Source organism: Epinephelus lanceolatus, chromosome 15 (assembly GCF_041903045.1).
Source record: "Epinephelus lanceolatus isolate andai-2023 chromosome 15, ASM4190304v1, whole genome shotgun sequence".
NCBI classification, from domain to species: domain Eukaryota; kingdom Metazoa; phylum Chordata; class Actinopteri; order Perciformes; family Serranidae; genus Epinephelus; species Epinephelus lanceolatus.
In genome coordinates, this window is record NC_135748.1 from 17,529,012 (window position 1) to 17,553,751 (window position 24,740).

General features: G+C 42.0%; 2 protein-coding genes across 10 annotated transcripts in view; both read left to right on the forward strand.

The window, feature by feature from the left end:
- Nucleotides 1-24,740, forward strand: part of LOC117267164 (disks large-associated protein 2) — a 221,183-nt gene that overhangs the window by 171,679 nt on the left and 24,764 nt on the right. For 4 of the 9 annotated variants that reach the window (XM_033642876.2, XM_078174998.1, XM_033642879.2 and 1 more), the window contains 5 exons: nucleotides 917-985; nucleotides 2,111-2,270; nucleotides 3,295-3,511; nucleotides 11,912-11,971; nucleotides 21,371-21,756. In XM_033642876.2, the coding sequence (XP_033498767.2) occupies nucleotides 917-985; nucleotides 2,111-2,270; nucleotides 3,295-3,511; nucleotides 11,912-11,971; nucleotides 21,371-21,756 (892 nt within the window). The remainder of the gene's footprint in view (nucleotides 1-916; nucleotides 986-2,110; nucleotides 2,271-3,294; nucleotides 3,512-11,911; nucleotides 11,972-21,370; nucleotides 21,757-24,740) is intronic. The other 5 variants (XM_078174999.1, XM_033642877.2, XM_078175000.1 and 2 more) reach the window with 3 other exon arrangements.
- Nucleotides 5,464-10,998, forward strand: LOC144467002 (uncharacterized). The gene has a single exon (XM_078175191.1). It carries the CDS (start codon nucleotides 5,464-5,466, stop codon nucleotides 7,810-7,812), a length of 2,349 nt encoding a protein of 782 aa, XP_078031317.1. The 3' UTR covers nucleotides 7,813-10,998.

A 24,740-nucleotide genomic window follows, 5' to 3' on the forward strand; every position in this document is an offset into this window, starting at 1 on the left:
GAAAAGGTGAACGGATGGATTCCACATGCCTGGTTCCCACTGTGAAGCATGGAGGAGGAGGTGTGATGGTGTGGGGGTGTTTTGCTGGTGACACTGTTGGGGATTTATTCAAAATTGAAGGCACACTGAACCAGCATGGCTACCACAGCATCCTGCAGCGACATGCCATCCCATCCGGTTTGCGTTTAGTTGGACGATCATTTATTTTTCAACAGGACAATGACCCCAAACACACCTCCAGGCTGTGTAAGGGCTATTTGACCAAGAAGGAGAGTGATGGAGTGCTGCGGCAGATGACCTGGCCTCCACAGTCACCGGACCTGAACCCAATCGAGATGGTTTGGGGTGAGCTGGACCGCAGAGTGAAGGCAAAGGGGCCAACAAGTGCTAAACACCTCTGGGAACTCCTTCAAGACTGTTGGAAAACCATTTCAGGTGACTACCTCTTGAAGCTCATGGAGAGAATGCCAAGAGTGTGCAAAGCAGTAATCAGAGCAAAGGGTGGCTATTTTGAAGAAACTAGAATATAAAACATGTTTTCAGTTATTTCACCTTTTTTTGTTAAGTACATAACTCCACATGTGTTCATTCATAGTTTTGATGCCTTCAGTGAGAATCTATAATGTAAATAGTCATGAAAATAAAGAAAACGCATTGAATGAGAAGGTGTGTCCAAACTTTTGGCCTGTACTGTACCTGCAACATTCTCCCACTCTTATCATTACTCGAAGGCCATGTTGGTCATATTGTATCACCCTAATGTTTGCAGCACTTTGGTGAAATCGCCCAAGCAAACATTTAACTCACCACAAATCCCATACAGAGCCAGTTCCATTGGACTTGTGCCCAGTGACGTCACATCCATCCAGCTCCCACTTGTGGGACCCAGTAACTCTGTTTTCTTCTCTACCCACAGCTCTTACCGCCTGGATAAAATCAACAGTGACATGCGTAACTACATCACCAATTTTGCTGCAGACTTAAGGTGAATACAGGCTCAGCGCCTCCCCTCCCCTTACCTCTCTGTTGCTGCCATGTTGCAGTGGTCAGACGTCGGAGCCAGCTGGCTCGCTGCCCTGCTGACATACCCAATATGGGCGCCTCACAGAGCAAACACTCAAAACCAGTCAATGAGAGGTCACCTGGGGCAACCTGCTCATACTGGCAAAGCACAAGGCACTTTGAAGCAATATACGTAGATATGATTTGATTCACTGATACACATTGCACCAGCATGCTTCTTCCCCATTTACAGCTTCTTAACTTTTACCACTTCATTCAGACTTAATCTCTGGATGTTTCTGCCCTAGGACGCCTTTGGATGCTTAGAAGGTTGATATTACTTTGCAAACACACACAGCCTTGCTACGGCATGACAAGATGGATTGGGGGACTTTTAATCACACTGGCATTTTCCTCGCTGCCAAACACCAGTGTTTATCTCTATAAAAAGCCCAGAAATTGCTTACTCATCCCTGCCTGCCATTAGAAATGGATCTGGCAGAGGGAACCTCACTTTGGTATTCCTAATGTGACTCACATAGTATTCTCTAGCTTACTTAAAGCGCCTTTTCTTCTTCCATGTTTTTGTTTTTCTTTTCTCTCTGCCTCCATGTTCTCTCCAGCAGATTTCACACCAGGCTTGGGTTTCTGAACATCCCTCTTGCTCTGCTGGGGTAGCACATTTAATTTACCTGGCTGACCCCGAAGTGCTCTCTGAAGTGCTTGCTCACTAACTAGCTCCTGATTTGCATTTCCCTCATTTCCAAGCATTGATTAGATGTTTCAGCACAACAGAAATCGAACTGCCTTTTTAAGGACGCAGGTGAACACGTCTATATAGTGGGGGAGAGAAACAGAAAGAGAGCGAGGCTCCTGTCTTTGGAGACACAATGTCATAACCAGTCTCCCTCTCAAGTTCAGGCTGCCCAGAGGAGGCCCGCTACCTTTGATAACACTTAATTGTTTTTGTCACCATGTTACACCTGTAGCCACTGGTCAAACTGCTTTGGTTATTAGTTAAATTACGTTTAATTGACTTGCTAAAGAAATCTTCACTGTGGCTGTATTCCCACTCCCTTCATGCTTCTCCTTTTCTCTCTCTGTTCAGTCAGAGCTACCACTTGCAAGCCACCAGGGACATGCATCCAAGCATTGCCCTGGATCCCTCTGCCAACTACAACTCTCCCAAGTTTCGCTCCAGGAACCAGAGCTATATGCGGGCAGTCAGCACCCTCAGTCAGGCTAGCTGTGTTAGCCAAGTGAGCCAGGTGAGTCTGAATCCTTTCAATTAGGAAAGTTTTTCATATCTGTGTGCTGGAGTGCAGTGGTACGTACACTGGGGGCCACTCAGGGACCCAGAGGATGTCCCAGGGAGTCTCCAGTGAAATGAATTTCACCACAAGGTTGTTAATTTAAAACCCCAGTTTAAGAGCATGGTTGTCCAAACATAGTTTTAACTCTCACTGTGACTCTTTAATCGTATATCATTCAGTTGTTGTTTCTTAGAAGCTGCACATCCTTTTTTTTCCTGTCTTTATTTTACTTACACTTATTTTATATGACAGTTCTTTGCACATTGTTTATCTGGATAGATTAAAAGACTCCAACGGGGGTGGCTGAGATATTCATCTCCCTCTTAAAAGAGAGGTATATTGATTTGCTCAGAGTCTTAAAAGCTCAACTAAACTCCTACTAATTCAAAATCCCTATAGAACAAGATGTTTATCTTCGATTCTTGATATTGCCAAATGGGGGTGGAGTGATAGCCATCAAACAATTTCTACTCAGTAAACAAACATTTGGAACAAGTCAGTATCAAAGACTTTGCAAAATACATACAAGCAGAAATATTTCTGGTCAACATCAACAACAAATTTTTCACAGCAGACATTCTGACACAGTATGATCTTGTTTTCGTGAAAATTTACGTCATGCTGTTTGGTTGTATTCACACAAACTAAGAGCTACTGCAATAAAAGGAAATCGCCTACAGTTTATCTACCTGTGTGGAAATACGACAGAACAATTTTCAGGCAGCACTCAAAAAAAAAAAAACAATTTTGTGACATTATAAAAACGCATTTTTATTGATCTCTCTGCTGTCTTTTGCTTATTAAAATGTGCACTTGTTGGATTTTAGCCCTGTTTTTATTTTAAGGGAAATTGTCAAAGTACACACTGTCAGGTTTAACAACCAAACAACCAAGCAATTAATTTCTCCAGATATACAAAAATGTATCCTCACTTGCTTATCAGCGTAGACGGCACACTCATAGCTTGTGTTTCTCACAGGTGAGTGAAACAGAAATAAACGGCCAGTTTGAATCGGTGTGTGAGTCAGTGTTCAGTGAGGTGGAATCCCAGGCCATGGAGGCTTTGGACCTGCCCGGCTGCTTCAGGACCCGGAGTCACAGCTATCTGCGTGCCATCCAGGCTGGCTACTCCCAAGACGATGAGTGCATCCCACCCATGGCCTCCACTGTTACCTCCACCATCAGGTCTACCACAGGTAAGGGCAACTGGACATAAAATTGATTTGCACCATACAATGTGTGACATCCTGGATGTTGGTATTTTCCTTTGTTCTTTACAAATTGACACCAGAAGCTTACATTTGGCATCAACGTGTGCTAATGGATGAATATAGAACAGTTAGTGCAAACTGGTTGTACTGTCAAACAGCTTCATATCTTTGCATGAATCACTCTTGTATGTTTCCATTGTTTTTGATGGACGTATGATTACCGTAGCTACCACTTGTGAGCTGTGCTAGTTCATCCTACTGTATTTTGGATACAGTGCTTCATCTGCTCATCCATTGGATGCATCAGAGAGTAAAGCTATGAACCCTATTGAAAATCACAAATGGAAATTGTCTGATAGGGACATGACTGCTTTTTCCGCTACATTTTGGAAATCTGATTGTCTTTATGGTGCCACAGGGTGACACTTGTCAACGTACTCACAGCTTTATTGCGAACTGGGCAAAGAAGTTATGAAATGGACGTGTGCAAAGTATGCATTGTTTAATTGTAAACCCAGTTTACACCTACATATCACAGCGTATACTATGAAGTTTCTTCGACTACGAGTTGTTCACTTCACACAGATTATTTTGTCACATTGCAAAGCTCATGTTTACGCACAATGAGATCGCATTACAGAAGTGCACATTATTGTGTCTTGACCTGGACAATGAATAATCTAAAGCTGACAATGAATATGCCAGTAACAAATTGTCACACTGCTTAGTCAAATATATCACATATGCAAAGTTGTTACAATAAATCTAAAGCTACTCGGCTGACACGTGCATTCATTTCTGATACTGAGCCTTGATTATAAATTGTGAGCTGCTGGTGGTTTCAACAATTCCCGTGATTGCTGGCTTCACAGAGGAAATGATACGTCTTTGTACAGATGAAGAATGTTGGAAGAAAAGAAGAAAAAGTGTCCGGAGGAGAGGTCTGAGCGGATCCCACCTCTTCTCACATTAGATTCATGAACAAACACCATCAGTTGGACAATAATAGGGAGGGTTAGAGGTGTGGCCATCTGGAGCTGTGCTTATGATCAATTCTTCATACCTATAAATGTTTGCTTACACTGCTTTCTCAGTAAACTCAAATATCTTTGCATTTTTAGGATACAGAGTTTTGTATGTGATAGACTTGCCTCTATCTTGGACATGGGGCAATTGGTGCTTCGATTCAATTTGTCAAACTGGACCTCACTTTTTCAATAGGGTTCATACAGTACTTCCTGATTAATGGGAAATGGTTTGGAAGCTTTGCTCATCTTTGCCTCTTTTCATTGCACAAAGTACACATTTCTTTACCTCGACTGAAAGCAGACGAGCATGCAAGGATTGTTCTTACACCTCATTTATTAGAAATATTGTCCATTCTCTGTGATGTGTTCCGGGAGCTATAAGTTTCAGCTTTGTGCATTGAAAAGATGTGAAGAATGCATGCTACAAATTAAGATTGAGAAGGCAGTGTAAACCATTAACAAAAATGAGTCAAAATGGGAGTTCTTTTCTCAGTGTTACACTGGTTTTCACTGTAATGTATAATAATGTTGCAGATTATTAAAATTCTAGAATAAAAATTCTTCAATACACATCTACGGTATACAAATGAATGAATTGGGGCAATAATCATAAGGTTAGCATTTAGTTCTAGATTTCTATTATCTTATTTTGACTCATGGCATTCAGTGCATGATTTGATGTTACTGCTTTGTGGCAATAAGAAAGCACATTCTCTCCAGCTGCTCACACCTGTGGCCATATTACAGATACGTATTTATATTTGTCTTCCAGACAGAAATTATGTGCAGGAAGACTCTTGTTTACCCGACCAGGCCAGTGTACTTGAGGATATGGCAGACACGGCCCCTTTGGCTCATGATGATCTAGGCTGCCCCATCAGAAGAGAAAGGCTTTATCAACAAGAAAACATGGGAGCTAAAGCCAAACCTCTTTCTGGACCGCCTGTTTCTCCAAGCCTCTTCAGATCCCCCAGATCTAGTGCCCCAGAACGGCCATCACCAAAAGCCATCCAGGCCAGTATCAAAGAGTCGGCTACCTTGGCTGCAGCTATCAGCATGCAGTGGAAGGAAGAGGTCTCGGCCATGCGTCGAGAGCTGGCTGATCTAAGGAGGGACCTCTGTAAAGAGCTTCGTGCTTTCAACAGTAATTTCAACACCTTCACGCAGCATTATAACACATGGTCTCCTCAAGGTGCCAACATGGCTGCTGGAGCTGGGGTAGGTTTAAGTGGAGGGGCTGGGGCAGGGGCAGCAGCTGGGGCAGGGGCTGGGGCAGGGACAGGGACAGGACCAAGGCCGGGAACGGGAACAGGGGCAGGGATAGGGGTAGGGGTAGGGGAAAGGGTAGGGGAAGGGGAAGGGGAAGGGGTGGGAGGGCTTGGAGCCTCAGCAGATGGCAGCACTGGGGGAGCCAGAGAGAAGAAACCCCAAATATCAAAAGTGTCTGTGGGAACCCAGGCCAGAAGCAAGGTCCTGGTCCGGCAAAGCACTGCAGATGCAGCTGTCAATTGTCCAGAGGAGAAAGAGGACAAGAAAGGCGCCCGCCGAAATCTGCCAAAACAGCTCTCGATGGACCCAAGCATTCTTGCCTGTCCACAGTCAATGTACGTGGAGAGCGCCATACCACTTTCTTTGGATCCAATTCTTCCAGGCTCTATTAGAGCAACCGAATCAGAGCCATGTGATGTGACTGCTCTGACCACTATAGCTAAATCAGAATCAGAACTACCAGACCATGCAAATGTGAGATCATCTGACGTGGTCACTAATGAGCCACATGCCACTCATGATACATTGCCAATTTCCTCAGAAGCAGCCCTCAAGAGCCCTCAGGATTTAGTGACAAAGGAACAAGAAATGCCAGTCTCTCCACAGCTAATAAATATAGGCCCAGCTAATGAGTCCCTTTCAGATACTGAACCATCTCACCCTGATGACATGAAATCCCCAGACTCAGAACTAATTGAAAGGGATAAGATACAGCTGCCATATCCAGTTCCTGTAGTTACTGTGTCTCCACCTGAGGAACCTGGTTATGATTCAGATTTAGAGTCTCCAGATCCTGTCACTGTGGTAAAGCCAGATCCGGAATCTCAAGACCCCACTGCTGTGTCTTTACCATATTCAGAATCAGAAAACCCAGATCCTGCAGACCCATCAGAATTAGAATCAAAACCCTCAGACTTACCCATGGTGTCCTCGTCCAACCCCATTAGTCAGGACCCAGTCTCAGTCTGTGATGTACACACAATTGATCTTGATACTGTTACACCATGTAATGTAGAGACTGACATCATATGTCCATCTATTGTGGTGTCAGAATACCTTGACAGAGATTCTCCTACAAGTCCAACAGACAGTGACGCAAGTCCAGATCCCATTGTCACCTTTCCAGATTATCCGTCTGACCCTCCCCCAGAGGAAATTACATCAGTCTCTGCCACCAGTTCAGTAGAAACTCAGCCCAACACTGAACCAGAGTCCCAAGACCCGGAGTGGCCACCCCTTCCTGAACCACTTGATACTACCCCGATTTATCATGCCGATTTGGTCCACTTTGACTTAGTCATGCTGACTTCCCTAGATCAAGATGATCTTGACTCAGTGTTCATGGACCCTGAACCAGAGCCATTTGACCTGAGTGTTGACTCTCCATCTAATACAGAGGATTTAGATCCACCCTTCTACCAATCAGATTGTCCAAGGTCATGTCTACCCACTGTTGACCCTGCAACAGTGTGCCCCTCAGATCCTTCACAGTCAACAGAATCTGTCTGTTTGGATCCAGCTATGGAGTACCGCTTAGCTCACATGCCTCAGGATGTAGCCTCAGAATTTTCACTACCACAAGTCACTGTCACAATATCCCCTCCTAGTTCAGTATCTCCTGATACATCACTCGAAATGGACTTTGGGCCCACAAGTCCAGGCCCAGATCCTCTTCCACCAGATACAGATCCATCACCACCAGATCTCGAAGATATACCCTCAGAGGACCTGGCACCCATGGAGCAAGATGAAATGATTACCGAAACCTTGGAGTGTGTGGTTGTATCGCAAGAATATGGGGAAGTTGTGGAAGAAGAGACCCCAGGTAGTCTGGAGAGGTCCTCAAGTGAACAGGCTTTTTTGTGGTGCAGGTGGCAGAGGAGGGGCCAGAGGCAAGAATCAATGCGCAGGAGTGCCAGCGTGGAACTCTGGAGCGGGAGATACGAGTACAACAGTGCAGAAATCACATACGTGTCCCTCACTCTGTGAGCTCATACCTCATTCTCAGCAGACAAAATGTAGCTCAAAGTATATTTATAGCTCACAGTTCGTAGCTGCCAGTGTACTGTAGAGCAACGTGCAGATCTAAATGTCATGTGAGCATTGGCATTCAAAGCAAGGACTTCCTCATACACAAACCTGCAGTAATATTCCAGGAAAAAAAGACTGCATTGGTAGCAGCAAGAAACCATAATAAAAGGATTGCACCATACTGCAAGAATGTGGTGAACCCTTGATGGTGACAAATTTACTGAACAACTATGCTTAAAAACATTTATTAAAAGCAGTATGAACTATTCTGAAGCTGTTGTCACCACTGATGTGAATTATCTTCCAGGACAGTACTGCCTTTTTTAATAATTGGATACACTAGTAATGAATGTTCTTGTTCAATCAGTGTATTACATCAGACATTTTACATATCTATTTTACGAGACTCTTCCAGAGCTCTGTCATAGACTCCGGACAAGATGGCCTAATGTATTGGCCTGACAATCCTTGCAATGATGATGGAAACCTTCCTTTCCTTGACTTATTTTGAGCTCTCTGTTTATTGTCACTCTAGAGTGGAGTGAAGTAAATCTTCGCAGTTATCATATAACTATAAGGACATACTGTTTACTATGTGAGCTGTTGGATGGACTCTGCAGGTATAAAGAAAAAGGACATGATACTGTGGAATGATGTTTGCACAATCCTAGACTGAGCTGGAATACTGTACTGTTAATAGATCATAGAAAGTAACTCGCATTATTTTAAATCATGCTTAAATATGATTACAAACCAGTACAGTTATGGTATGTAGCCTCTATGTACACACAGTCTCATGTAACCTACATGCACATACACTTTGCTACCAAACATACAGCACATAAACCAATGACTGTATATAAGGATGGATGGCATGACATCTCCCAGACTGTTCTTATGCACTGTTAGTAGGTATACCTACAAAACGTAATGCATCACAGTTTGTGTATAACACATGTAATCATGAGCCAGTAATTTCTGTATAACCCAAGTAATTGGGAAAGCTGTGAACATGTAACCAATGTGCTGACAGGAGAAGGAGCAAGTATAAAGCGTGAAAGTCTGCATATGAAGGCAGATTGGGGTAAAGGATGTGTCAAACAACACAGAACTTTCCCCCAGAAGACCGGTGTTAAAACAGTGTGAAATGAAGTGAACTTAAAGATATTTTAAGGTACATTGTCACCATTTTCCTTTCCCTAAACCTAGCCTACGCAACTTTGCATTTGTAACTTTAAGTTAAGTGCATAACTTTACATTACGTAGGTAACTTTACATGTACGTAACATGACAATGCTATCCGTGAGGTGCTTAATCATTACATATCATACAAACCAGTGTATGTGCATTTTCATAAGATGCAAACCGTTGTATTATGATACATTGGATCTCCCCAAAAGTGAACCCAAAACATCTTGATCACCCCCTGGTGGCTGGCTGTATTATAGGTCATCAACCTTGCCCTCTTCCATTTTAGCGTGAAGGACATGAGCCAAACTAAAAATTTCAAATCAAATAAAAAAACCAAAGATGGTTTCTGTCTTTTTAGGTAGTACTTATCATGGTGCATATTCAAATGTTCATTTCCTTATAAGTTTGGTTTTAATTAGTTATTTGATGCTATAAAATGGGGGTGTGAAGTTATGTCAATTGGTGTGCTCACAATCAATGGAGCTGCTTGTAGTGGGTCATACAGTATGGGCGGGAACTTGATACCATGACTCCACTCCCCAATTGCTGCTGCACAGACTCTGGCTCCAAATGACGTCACCTGTGCAGGATGGATCGAGATATTTTGGCTTCTTTTTTGTAGAGTGGGAGGAAGTGGAAACACGTTGTCCGTCTTTATATACAGTCTATACACACATCTTTTCTGGACAATAAGTATAAAAAAAATCACAATCAATCAACTAAATTTGTTCATTAATCTGACCATAGTAATAACCGGCCTTGTTGAGAGGTGATATTGTAATTTTAACTGTAAGATATCATCTCAATGCTCAGGAATCAAAGACTGAGAATGTATTACCGGGACATTAAGTGTAATGACATGTTGAATTGTGTTCCTTCCTGAAAAGAGGTGTACAACATGTGGCTATTTTTTAACATGTGTGACCCTGAATGATGAAGATGATGTTGTAATGGTGCATGACAGTTGGCCTCAGTATTTGTGCATTTCATATTCAGTGCCTCATTGTAAGTATTTGGTTCTGTTCATTGTTTCGTTTTGATATTCAGTGCAATGAAAGGAGCCTACATACCACAGAAGACGCATAATTCTGTTACCAGCAATGAACAGCTAAAAAGCCAGGCAAATCACAAGATATATCTGTGCTATCTGTCCAATTAATGGGCTCTATATGGAATCGCCCACTGAAGTCTGTGCTCTAATAAAGTGCGCTGAAACAGAAAGAATCTTTCAGCTGAACATCAGTGAGCTGCCAGAAAAAGGATTTTCCTGTGTGTTGTTTTAAATTGAATGTGTGCAGAGCACTTTATGAAAGTTTGCTAAATTGACTGAATCTAAAAGGTTTTCAAAGGGTCGGGAAGTTAATTAGGTTGTACTGTTGTATTCATTTTGCTCATTTCACCGGCATCGAACTCGCCACTCTTTTCCTCCCTGGACCCCTTCCATGTTTGACTTTTCATTTGCAAAATTGTTATCTAAAAGTAGCACATAATTTACCCTGTACTGCAGTGACATTTTGTTTATTCATAAGCTATAATGCAAATAATCTGCTTCAGGATTCAGTCATGCAATAACCAACTATACTGGCATATAATAACAGGCTCTTTTCCTCCTGTGAACTTTGGAACAAAGGGAATGATGCTGCTGAGTAGCTGTGAAATGTTTGCTTAATTGAAGATAATTTGCAGAGAAAACTAGACACGCAGGCCGACCTTGTGTTGTTTAGATCACAAGATTTACTGTTACATTATTAAAAGGCTTTACATCTGAATTCAGTAACCTCAATGGCATGCTAGATGCGTGAACTCTTCTACTGCAGCTCACAATACATGAAAGTAGATGTATACAGAAAGCAATTCAAACAATTATGTGAACGTCAAACAGCTTAAGGGAGCGTAATAGGGTGCTAACCTTTGCAGAAACATTCTCCAATTACAAGGTTAAACAACACCAAATATTATGATTATGAATATAATCTTTCACTTCACCAAGCACTTGCCACGTATATTATATGGGGAGAACATATATGAATTATCATTTGAACTCATGTAGAGCAGCTGTATCCATTGTTAGCAGTTTATAACAGATTTTTCTTTTCATGATTTAAGATAAAGTCTTCTTTATCTAAGGCAAAATGACTAAAATCAGAGGCAAAGTAATTAGGAGGCTGAGAAGAGGGATTGTATTGGAGAGAAGAAGTTATTAGATGACATTTAAAATACTGAATCAAAAAATGAAATCAATCAGATATGACGATGCATTTTTACTTTACTATAACTCACAAATGTCTTCATTAAGGTGGCATACTGGTATCTAGAACATATCAGTCACATTTAACTTGAACTGATGAAAGAAATCTCATCTCATACCAGGTTGATAATATCGATTGATCCCTCCTTTGTGTGGATCACAAGAAGAACATCTGCAACTGTACCCACTCCTGAACCGTGGAAGTACACAAGACCTGGACACGAGTCAACTTTCATTTCATTAAAAATGGTTGTTGGAATCTCTTTCATACATTTGGTCATCTTATTTGTGGAGATGCATAATCCTGGTAAATATTTAAAGATAACAAAAATAAAACTGTATGAGTTCTGATTACTTAATATGCACATGTACAAAATTGCAGTTGTCACTCTCTGATCATGGTGCTTTGCTGAAGCATGGACTTCCTAGTCAGTGTGCCTCTATAATGAAGCCATTTTTTTCAGGAGCAGTGTCTTAGTTTACTCTTTGTTGTGATTTTGCTATACGTCTGACTGTGCAGGATGATCCTAGCCTGCAGTTACTCCCAGGATGTTGAACTTAATGTGTGGGCAGAAATGCCCACTTTTCTGAATATCCACCACACTCCCTTGTTTTCAGGGATCCAGTTCTGCCTCCCCTCCACCTGCAGCATTGATCGGACTCCCCAGCAAACCCCAGGTAATCCTGCTACCTGGGGCATCCTCCATTGCTCTATTGCAATGGGAGAGATATTATTTAAATAAAGCACAAGTTGCCCTGAGGCAAGTTGCTGTTGAGCACATATATAAATGTTTATTACCTGCAATTACACACACATTCACACATTCAAAGGAGACCTATTATGCTCACTTTCAGGTTCATACGTGTGTGTTGGGTTTCTACTAGAACATGTTTACATGCTTTAATGAAAAATAAAAATTTTCCTTATACTGTCTGTGCTGGAACAACTGTATTCACCCTTTGTCTGAGGAGGCTCAGCGCCTGTCTCTTTAAGAAGGCCTCTCAAAGAAGCCCAGTCTGCTCTGACTAGTCATTGACTAGTCAATGTCTAGTCAATGACTAGTCAAGCAGTGACTGTAACGGTACTGTTGTGGCACTTCCTACCATGAAAAATCACCAATAAAAGCTTTTAATCCTAAATCTTCACAAAGTGGCATGTTCCGGGAGAAATATGATTTGAAATCATAGGAGAAATAACAACCTTGGCAACGAGGATTACGTGTTTCCCTGGTGTTAGCATGTAGCTACATGTAGCAGTGTACTCGCAGTCGGGGAATGACTATAACAGAGTGTAGCTGTACTTTGTACCGTGAAAAATCAGTAAAGCTTCTTAACCAAAATCTTCTTAACCGGATATGTTCCAGCAGATATATGATCCAAAACTGGGTAGAAATTTTCAACATCGGCAACCAAGATTACATGTTTCAATATAAACACTTGTGTGTGTAGCGTGCCTGGAGCAGATGACCTTGTTAACAAAATCTGTCACAAGCTGACATCAGCTCGTCTCAAAAGTAGAAAAAAAACATTGGCAACAGAACAGTCTAAGGCCTGAGGTTTTAGCTCACAAGGATTACTTATAAATATGTTTCCCTCATTATTGGAAACTTTGGCCACGTTTGATATGAACAACACTGTAACATTATTTATATGACAGAGAATTAGAAAAAGCAAAATAGGTCCCTTTTAATGAGCTACAAGTTATCATGCAGTGAGCAAGCAGTGAGATATCTAACTTTTATTGAATACAAAATTAGTTTTTCACACTAAAATGTGTTTTTTCATGAATCACTTGAGCCAATAGCAGCGGGACTGACTGGAGGATTCAGTAACTTTGCTACACCTGCACTACGCCTCCCTACTTTAAACCAGCCTCTTCCTTTGCTTGAGACTGATGGCAGAGCTCAATTGTTAAAGTGCTTTTTCGCCTGTTGCTTGACATATTTATGATAGCATCACTTTATGAAGCCTTCCTCCATCCCAATGTCTGCAATATTGAGGGAGCATGCATGAGCTTAACATGTATGCACACACCACCCTTTGGATGTTTCTGTTATTAGCTTCTGTTGTGCATTTTAGTGAGCCATTGAGTCGACAGGAAGATGATTTGTTTTCATGCAGGGTGAGGTTAAGATCAAAAAGTGACATGCATCTAACTGGTGACACGCAGATGTGTCAGACTTGGGAGCGTGACTTCCACGAGCAACAGGACATCTGAGGCATTATAGCGAACAAAAGAACACCGTTGATCTACATATCAAGAGAACCTAGCCATAAAATCATTATATCTGCTGCCATGGGGTGTTTCGTTTATTGCAAACAGTGTTTTTGTTCTCTGTGATTCATCGCAATCTTTAAACTTTTGCAAACCATCCAGGGTTGGTTAAGTGAGTTGGAGTAATGACTCAACCAGTCTGGTTTTTGTTATCTATTGTCGGCTGTTTTTATATTAATTTCTTTATTGTTTCCGTCTGCAACACTCGTCACAGTGCCAATAATGGAGTTGACCATCCATCTTTCTCTCCCTCCTTCCCTCCACATCATTTACATATCCTTAAAAGCCTGCTGCAAAACAAACTGCTGCATTTCCTTTACAGTGATAAATTCAATCGGGGAGAAAGACTCTTAACGACGTGTCACTCAGCTCCCCACCTACCCCACCCCCATGTTAGCATACAAGCCAGTCCTGATAGATAGAGAGGTCCTAACAGAGATGGAGTGGTTGAATCACTGCCTTTGTGTCTCGCGTTAATCAGACTCACTGGCACAGCGGTAGTTGTTGTACGTGTGCGTGTGTGTATGTGTGTGTGTCTGAAAGAGAGAGAGATTAAATAGAGTATTCACACTGAATACATTTACCTGCCTCTAAACATACCACAATCATCTAGACTGTACGAACTGTACACACTATTTTCTTGAAACCTGGTATTACAAGGAAACCTGTTGCTGTCATGGAGATGTTTATAAAGACATATTGACAGTTGTTTGGATGCCAAGCGACTTTATGTTCAAACTAGTGTTTATGTCTTCTCTTGCATGCTAATAAGTTATTCTGTGGTTTGCTTGTGGTGCACACAAATAACTAGAAACCAACTTATAAATGTTGGAGTACCACCTCCTCCCAGGTTTTCTGCTTGTGTAAGTCTTAGTATGTGATTAAACCAGACCATCCTCCCAAAAAACATCTGAATAGGTCATCTTTGCAAGCAGCTGAGACCCATATTTACATTTTTTGTTAAGTTGCAACCTCAATAGGCCGTAGTCGTTATGATGGGAGCAAAGGAGGAAGTCAGGGTGGATGAACTGGTCAAAAAAACACACAACTTTCACCCCAAAAACTGATGTTCGTGTCCTGTGTTAAAACCAAAAGTTGGTGTTGACTTATGCACTAATGCACTAACGAATGCACATAGGTTTACTTACATAATGTATTTAATTCAGGAATGTCAAATGGGCGGCCCGCGCGCCAAAAGTAGCCTGCCAGGGAACCTCATCTGGACTTTTGGATGATTGTACTTAAGAGACAATTGTACCTATGATATTGTTGTCAGCTAACTTCATTAACTCTCTAATAGATTTTTCTTTATTGCATAATATAGTAGGTACTGAGCTATGATGGAAAATACAGCTGGTCTCAAGAAATGTATCTGCCACCTCACTAATGGTTGCAACTATACATCAGCAGAAAAATGACAATTACCAACATAAGCCACCATGTTCTGAACAGATGCATTGTAAACACTAGACTACTGTTCTATCGTTACTACTAAAAAAAAAAAAGTTGCTCCGTAATTCCTGACAGTAACTGAATTATGACCACGTTTGAGTCTAAAACACACTGCACATATTCAGCGCTGACATTATCTACTCCGGTTGGCTGACTCATTTGAACTAAGATTTGTCATATTTTGATTTTCACTAATGTGTTTGAGGAGCATAATTTGCTTTTCTTTTATTCTTTGTCGAAAATCTGACCATCCTTTACTTCACATTTTGTTTTACTGTGTGAATAAATCTTGATAGCAGTGCTTGCTGGGCCATTGTTCCTCCACAAATAAATCTGATTAATCTAATTAATTTAAATTTTGATGCACTCTGCATTTTCCCCCAGTCATGTGCACTTGCACTGATAAAAGCTAAAATAAAGTCTTAAAAGAGATAGGGCTACAAGATTAGGTAGCAGTGCAGGATGTTTCTTGATACTGTACTGTACTTCAGTGGTGCAGTTCCTTGCCAAATTTGCAATTAATTTAATTATGATAAGTACTACCACAGTGAACCTGGAGCTTAATCAGGCAGTTGCCTCGCCTGATTATTAATCCAGCCTTTGTTGACCACTTTGTCTGGCATGGTGTAAGCAACAATGTTAAAAATGACCAGGGGCGTCGTAGTGTGGGGAAAAGTGGGACTGATTACCCAGGGCCATGGGAGGGGGCCCATGAAGAGCCTGGAATGAAAAATTGGATTGAAAAACTTGTTTGTTTGTTTTTTTACATTTTTTTTTATTTCTAAGTAATGAGTGCTTAACTAAATTACAATTGGCCGAATAAATCAGTTGAAAGTCTGAACCTTTTATAAATAATAGTTAAAAGCTCTTTGAAGTCCCTCTCAACCCCTTAATGGGGCCACATACATGCTGCGTCTTTAACCGCCTGGAAAACGTGAGGTCGAGAGCTGGGCGCTACTTTTTTGAGCCAGCTTTCAAGAGCGTAGCGGAAGGTTGCATCTTAGGTTACTAAGCAACCTTAACAAGCCCCTTTCGTAGCCTATTTACCTGAAATCCTGAGTGCAGAGCTGATCTTCTTCCAAGCACTGTTCATAAGTGTGTGGGCATATCGTCTGTGGGACAGATGTAAAGCTCTGGCAGCCCTGCATCAAAACGATCAACTTTTCCATATTTACAACAGACTGATATTTACAGAAGAAGGGAAAGATATCTGTCGGCTGTGACACCGTCATAGCGTCGCTCTGGGGTTTGAGCACTCCTGCCACACATCTCCATTAAAAACAATGATTTGAGGGCACAAAAAGACACAGCATGTATACAGCCAGTCGGTCCCTGCATTTGGATTAATCTCTGAACGGAGCGTGAGGCGAGTGAGTGACTGCAATGCTGCTGGAGCACCAATATACACTGCTTGTCTTATCCAAAGAAAGGGGAATCGGGGCTCAAAAAAAGAAAGGAAAGGGAAAGAAAGCAAACTGACTTAAAAAAAATCACAAAAAAGGTGCTTGAGAGAGACATGGATAAGGAGAGGGAGAGTGGGGGGTCCACACAGACTACTTATGGGCCCCAGAAAGTTGTGTTACGCCCCTGAATGTGACAGTTTATTACAAGTGATGAGCTGCATTTGTAAACACCTCTCATGGCTGTACGCTTTCAGTCTGCACACCGCTTTATTTTCATGTTACTGTATGAATAGTGAATCAGTTTGTTGATGTTGCAATGATGTAACATAGCATGAAAACATTGTTCAGCACTTTTTAACTGAGTGAGTGAGTGAGGGAGGGAGGGAGGGAGGGAGTGTGCCCCGGCTGTGTTCACTTTAGGTGAAATCTAAATGCTGAGTAATACTGCCACTGCCAAGATGGGAGCAAGAATTATGACTCCCCTTTGCACGACTGGCTGGCTAATAATGGCTCTATTTTGGTCCTCCTGCTGAATCATGCCCCCTGAATGGGTCATCTCTTCCCTCCTTTGATCTCTCCTCGCTCCCTGATTTATCCTCACTCTCTATCACACACACAAACTCTCTCACCCTCCCCTCCCGTCTGCACAGATCCACTCTCCTTCTGTTCCCCTCTCTCTCACCTCTACATCTCCATTTTTTCTCTCTCCCCCATCTTCCTCGTTCTTCCCTAAATGCATCTCCTCATCCATGAGAAGTTAATTTTGTGAATGGACAGCAGCATGAGTCATTAAGCCCCTGGAGCAGAACGCTCTTCATAGACCAGACGTCTCCTTCTATTTATAAACACAGCCAAAATATGTTTGAGAAAGAGGCCCAAAAATGTTGCAGGTTTGAGGTGAAGCCCTGTGCTTTATTTTTTATTCTTACCATCAATGATGATCTTTCTAAAGAAGGGTTGCAAACAAAAAGAACAATATTTCCCTGGTTTCAGACAACAATGTGTTTGTTCGGGCTAAAATGTGGGGTGAAATGCTATTAATTCTACGCCACAACTTTTGGGAGACTGCGTGGGGGCTGCTGCTCATTAGGACTCAAAATAGATCACATTTTTGGTCTCGTAAGGACTTCCTTAATTGCTTTGTGTGATGTAAGCATTTGTAAGGCAGGAACAGAAACATGGAGTTCCACACGGTTTGCCTCTTTGTCAAGGAAAACGATAACCCATAACTTAACCTGCAGCGTGACTCAGTGTTCATCCTCCTCGCCTCGTTTCTTTCTTGCGCTCTTGGCTCCGAGGCACCTGGCAGTCTCTCAGCTTTGATCAAAACACACTAAACACAGCTTGTGCTTCAGATGTTTCAGCCTCGTAACCGCACTGAGTGAGCTTTTTCTCGAAAAAGCCTCGCTTGAAAAATAAAGACGCGTCAAAGCTTAGAAGGCGTTCATGACCTGCTCCTCAAGTCCATCTCTCCGTGGATTAAGTCCATATACTCATTTGCACTTGAAAGAAAGTAATCCCCCCTCTTTCTGTCATGAAATGGACAGAATAAGACGAGAGTTGTCAGGCTTTCTTGAGTAGTATCTCCTCACCAGGATCCTCCACACATGAGTACTTTCTGGTTTTTCACCGTCATCCATGTCTGATGAGTGTCTCACATCACAGAGGCTTTGATGTTCTCTGTTACTCTATCGACTTTTTCGTTATTTCAGAAAAAAAAAAAATCAAAGCCTTTAAATGGTGCCAGTATTTCCAACCATTCCCATTGTTATCTGAGCACTGCAAGTGAACAAAAGAGCAGGAAAAATGTCTCTGCACTCACTGAGAGATAAGCACACCTCTTGAACAGAGAGAACTCACCCAGCCAGGAGCCTGGATCGATAAGATGATCAGCACTTTGCCATAAGTAACGCTTCTACATATTTAGCAACCAGCAACATTTTATCAAGCTGTGAAACAAATGGTGTTGCTGCCTAATGTGCCATCATAATCGCCATGATGTATTAGCTCGCCACATATGCTAATGAGGTCATTAAGTAATAAAAGTAAGTTAATTAAGCAATGATATTAATTGCTAATACATTGGAAAGTACTTTCCTTAATCAGCTTGTTGTCATATGACAAATGGGTTGAAATATGTGGTGCCTGCATGATATTCCTGCAATATAGTGATGTAGAGATGTTGAGAGGACTGTCTGGATTGATGCACATTGCAGTGAAATAGATATTTGGCAAAACAGGCATAGAACACGTAACCAGTGGTTTCATAATCTGATTGACTTTTAACTTAATAATCAAACAGTGCTGGAGGAAAATAACAATCAGGAGGTCACTGAATAGATAGCAGGTGTTTAAAGTCTGGTGATGTTCTACATTTTTATTTTTGTGAATAAATTCCATGAAAAGACAAAACCAACAATGAATTGATCCGACCATCAAGTACCGTCTGTGTATCCAAAGCCTGATACAGCTCCTGTCTCTCTGTCATAAGAATTTCTTCATTGCCATGAAATGCAGTTAATTTCCAGTTGATCCAACACACACTATCCTGCTTTCAAAAATACTAACTAGAGCTCTAAATGTGTATAAATCCATCGCTGAAAATAGTCCCAAATAAATTAACTTTTTACTCCTGTTTGAGGAAAGTATGCTAAGAACTAGAGTTTCCTTACTCTATGCAGCAGTTGGATTCTTGCATTCTCGCAAAGTCATACAAGAATTGCAGGGATCACAAGATCACACAAAAATCTATCCCATCAGGCTTCAAGTAATGCCCTCGTAGCATCCTATGAAGAGCTACTGGCAGCTAAAGGTGTGGTTTAGGGGTGTATGATGACATGGAGAAGCAGCTGTTCGCTCAAAGCAACAAGAGCAGCTCCTAAAAAGGTTAGCATAGATCAGAGTCCTGCATCGAGTTGGATACCCACAAGTACCTGACAGGTGACCCACAAAAAAGGTGATTCATGGTTGGTATTTTGTCTTCTTTTTTTTTTTTAACAGGGTACGATTATTGTAGGATTTGCGGTTTCGAGGCAGGCCACGGATCTTGGCCTCTAGTTTTGCAGACGGAGGCGCAGCGCACCTGCGCTTCGCCAACTGGGTGTTGCCAGGCGGATTTTGCAAGTTTGGCCTCTTTCCTACCTCCGTCCCTCCTACCTGCGCAAGTCAGAAAGAGGGAGGAGAGAAGGCGTGGAGTGGGTTTTACACACATCACACCAATCAAATGAGCCCCTCTCCTCACCCTTAAATGCACTGTGCGAAGGCGTAATGAGAGTTTACTCAATTCACCATGGGGGAATAGAACAGCAGCGTCAGACGGCCTAACTCCTCCCAGGAGGAAACTGATGTTTTGGTCCGGGAGGTCCAAGCTCGCAGTGTCCGAATATACGGAACTGCGAGCAGACCTCCACGGGCTGATGATGCAAAGGTAGCCTGGGAGGAGATCACCACAATTGTAAATCAATGTTGCGTTTCTCTCGTGCGCGCACGCTCTCTCTTTCTCTCTCGCAGTCTCACTCTGTTTCTTTTCTTTTGACTTTTCTAAGATGACAGATGCTGAATATATACTCCCTATCTGATGCTGTGGCTGTTTGTGGTTGGCTGAGAGGGATGTGAACTCATTAGTTTGCAGCTGTGTTAATCAAATCAGGTTGGGTTTCCATTACGCGTGCCAAACGTGCCAAACGGTGCCAATCCCCTTTGATCTGACATCAGATGTGACGGGACAGTCGGTATAGAGATACATTTATGTGCTGATTGCAGATAGTTGCATTGAATAGTGTTTTTTTGGCTATTTATTGCATCGTTAATGTGCCTGATATTCTGGAAACCTGCCTGTGAGGTTTTGGTGACGTGTGCGCACTGTCCGCCGGTCAGCCAAACTTTGGCTTACACCGGCTGCGCTCCCCCTGCACTGACAGTAGACTTGGTTCCAGCTGGCGAGCTTTTAGCGCACCTTCGGCGAAGCCTTTTGGCATGAAACTGTCACTGCGCCAAGTTGGATCTGTCGACACCTCCCCCTGCTCTGCCACCACACCCATCTCAGCGCACCTCGGCCTGCCAAACTACCAAACTGAGCGCGCCTTGGGTTGCATCGCTCGAAACTAGCTCTGCGCAGGGTTCGCCACCCTGCGCTGCGCCTGGAAACTAGAGCCCCTTGTGTCAACAGGTCAAATTGCATTGTGGAACTAATTGGTTACGGGTGGTGGGGCAGGCCTTCAAAATCAGACCCCTGGAGCACTCCGATGTGGATGTTGTAATAGCAAGTATTTCGTCAGTGAAAGAAGAGGCTTTTCTCGATGGAAAAGATGTTTCCGCTCTTCTCCGCTATAGACAGTGAAAGACAGATGGTTCATCCAATCACCTGCCAAGTACTATAAAAGCCGCTGCCCTTTCCCAAACTGTTTCCAATGACAGCTCCTCATATGGTTCTGTGTAACAGACGATTGCGCAGCTGTGTAAGTTAAAATTACTTGTTTTTATTTATGTCCGTAGTGGGAATGTACACTGTAGGCGTGGAACTAAGTGTCACTCACGGGGTAGAAAAGTCAGAAAGCATTAGGAGACAAATCCATTGTTGGTTTTGGTGGGAGGATTTGAGAATGGGGTATTGTATTAATGTAATTTTAATCTTTATAACACCAAACACCAGAGGGAATATTTGCAAAACAATATACATGTGGATGGTTGAGAATTTATGTCATTTTTTTTCTCTTTTACAGGACGTACTCTGGTTTTCAGACAAACACGTCTTTAATTGTTAGATATTTTCACAGACTGACCTTGGTATAGATGTATATATTACATTTTTATAGGCCAAATCATGAAACCTACCAAAAATACATTTTGTTGAGCTGTAATGATGGTGACGTAATGTGTGAATGCATACATAAATACATATAGAATGTAAATATTTTGAAACTAATTATGTCTTTCCACCTTTTCCAGCCATCACCTACACACCCAACTACAAGAAGGCCCCTCCTCCGGTCCCGCCCCGCACCACCTCCAAACCCCTCATCTCCATCACGGCCCAGAGCAGCACCGAGTCCACACAGGACGCCTACCACGAGGGGAGGCACCCTCATGGTGGGATGTGGGCCTCTGACGGCCTCAGCCTGGGCCTGAACCCAGGCAGGGCTCTCTACAACTCCACCGACAGCCTGGACAGCGCCAAGGCTGTGACCATCGCCATGGAGGCAGCCGGAGTCATGGCTGGGAAAAGGCACCCGTCCACAGATAGCCACAGCTCGGTGCTCACCTGCGACAAGGCCATCCTGGTGTCCAAGGCTGAGGAGTACTTGAAGACGCCTCGATCCTCTATAGGGATACAGGTTAGTCTTGTGTTTAAGTGTGCACAGTGAGGAAATTCTCTCTTATTTTTGTCTGTATAAATGATTTGTTCTTATTTTGTTTGTACCCATTGATATCTGGGATTCACCAGTGTTTCTTATTTTTGCTCCTCTCTTAGGTAAGAGACAATTTTAAGGAGTGGTCAAGAGCACTCTTATCAAAATAAGAAAAAGACATCTTGTTTTCACAGTCTACAAATTGTTGTCTAATGTAAGGAAAAACAAGTTTTATTATTCAAGGAGCGAAAAAAAGACTAATTTTAGTTACTCACGGTCAAGTGGGATTCATCCTTCAGTGCACCTGGGTACAAGCAGATTTTCTTGTTAAGAGCATTTGATACATCTGCAGTTGACTCCTCTTATTAGAAAATTAGAAAATACGAGAGCAATTTGAGGGAGTGTTGCTGCAGTAGGTCTACTGAGTGCAAAAATTCTTACAACTCAGACCTATGCATGGTTGCATAACGCTACAGAATACACACACACATCCCCCTTCAGAAACACTGTTCTCTTTTCAGCAGCTAAAAATAGCAAGAGTGAGTCATCTTACCGCAATCCATCAATTAAGATTCAACTCATGCTGGAGCAGATTTTAGTGAATGGAAGTTCACTCCACGGTTCATTCACTCACTCTCCATTTACTGTACCTGCTTCTCTTTCTCTCCAATCTCACCGTCTTAACACTCCCTCTCTTCTTCTCTCTCTCTTTCTCTCCCTTTTTCTCTCCGTCTCTCTCCGCCTCCCACTCTGTGTGATCTTATCTTGGATTTATCTGCCTCATTCTCTGATATAAGCAGAGGTTCTGGTGTTGTTGATCTCCAGTTGCAGTTGAAAGGTTGTGGGACAAAGACGGAGGAATCTGTGACGCCTCACACCATCACCTCAGGGTCATTTATAGTATTTTATCAAAGCTGAATATCAAATTTATTTTGTGAATTTGACAGCCATAGTCGGTATCTTCTTTTGATTTGTGCATAGTAGTAGTAATTTTGCTCTCTTGTATTCTACTTGGTCTGCATACTTCAGTTCTCACCCCTTCACCACTCTTAATCGTCATTCTTTCCCCTCGTTCACGTCTACTTTCTTCTATAAATCTCTCTCTCTCTCTCTCTCGTATACTCAGCATTTTCTGCTATTTACTCAAAGTCCAGGGCAAAGTTAAACTTCAAAACCTCCCAAATATTTGAAGAAGAAAAAAAAGCTGACCACTTCATCAATCTCTTTCTGGAGGTGTTTGAATGTCGCTGGGTCCCATTTAAGGTTCTTGCAAAAGTAAATCAAGCGCCCCTTTTAAGAGTAATCACTGTTTTTTTCCAGGTGATATTAAGAAAGTCCTTCAGCAGAGGATCGGCCTAACGGAAATTACACAGACACCACAGACTGTCAAATGTTGCCATCGGGGAGTCAGCCAGCGAATAAATGATCCCTTCAAAGTCAATTGATCCCGCTACACTCACTGCGTTGTCGTATCACATCCAAACTTAGAGAATACCCAGCAGCGAGTGTTGCTCCGACATTACGTTTCACTGTAATGTGTAAATTGGAGCAATTAAAAACAGCCTGCGACACATTAGTTCTAGCAGCCTAATAGAATAATGTACTGTAATTTATCCTGATGAGAAACCTCCAACACAGATTTGTAGACTTTAACTTGCTTTTGCTGTCCTAAAAGTTAGAACAGTACATTTGGAAAAATACTACAGGGGGCATTACTGGGCCTGGATATATTTTCCCATCTTAGTTATTTCGTGTCTTAGTAATATTTCAATGGGACCCCCTCTTGGTCACTATATTCAGACTTTGGTTAAACTGCATTTGTGCCCATACACCCCAAGCTGTAAAATCATTTGTAGGCTCAAAGCCAATGTGTGACTAAAATTTAAACTGAAACAAAAATGCACATGTTTAGAATAAATTCATTGCCTCTTCATTGCCGCTTAACAGTATAGACCACAAAGCTCATTTCTCACAGCAGAACCTGTAGTTCATTCATAATTAATAATTAATAATAAGTGTCAAATGCCACAAATACAGTGCAAGGTGTCATAAATACAGTTTTATAAATATTGGGCTGTGAAAGTCATAAAAATGTGAATATGTGAGGTCGTAATTGGCACAAAAATTCCATCTAATTTCATCCTTTAATTTCTTTTTGTCAAAATGAGTCAAGCATTTCTGATGTTACAATCCTTAAACTAACACGCAACCTCGTGGTTTTTTTTTTCCTTTATACTTGTATTTGCTTGGCAAAATGCAGATTGACTTAACTGACTCTAATAACCATGTGCCTATATAAAACTTACCTCTGCATGGGACCGCATTTATACTACTATACTGCTTATCTTTATACCTGCAGTGCTTGAATAAGAAAAGGATGATTTGTCCAAAAATCAGTCCTAAATTTGGCTAATAATTAATTCAAAAAGGTCACAAGAAGTATTAATTTTAAGTGTCTCATTACAGTAGACACCCTGTAGGTGCTCGGGGAGGAATCAGTTCAATGAAAAGGGCGATTTCACAGTTACCAGGTTACATCAAAAACATTGTGATTTATTCACTCGCATGAAAACAGTAATTCATCGTGCATTCGTTCATTTGATCACTCTGACCCTAAAGAGTTCAATCCTTCACTCATTTCTTGATCATATGACCTCCCCACTCATTCTTACACTCACTGTCTCACTCACCTTACCACTCACTCAATGATTGTGATCACTCTCTACTTTTTCTCTCTCAGAAACTCGTCCCTACAGTTTCCTGTCAGTCAGGGTCACAGTCAGTCATCCAGGGCTGATCAGGCAGCCAAACCACACTGATGAGAACTCATTTTCAATGCCTCATTGTCACGCTTCACCAAACTTTGCAGTGGGCAGCACACAGTCGGGGCACAACCTTTCCAAATCAGCACGCATGCAGCTCTGAATTAGCTCAGTCATTACCAACAGAGGGGTGTACAGATCACAAAG

Bases quoted from the DNA above. Each gene is read 5' to 3' on its own strand.
- LOC144467002 (XM_078175191.1), top strand. From the start codon at position 5,464: ATGGGAGCTAAAGCCAAACCTCTTTCTGGACCGCCTGTTTCTCCAAGC.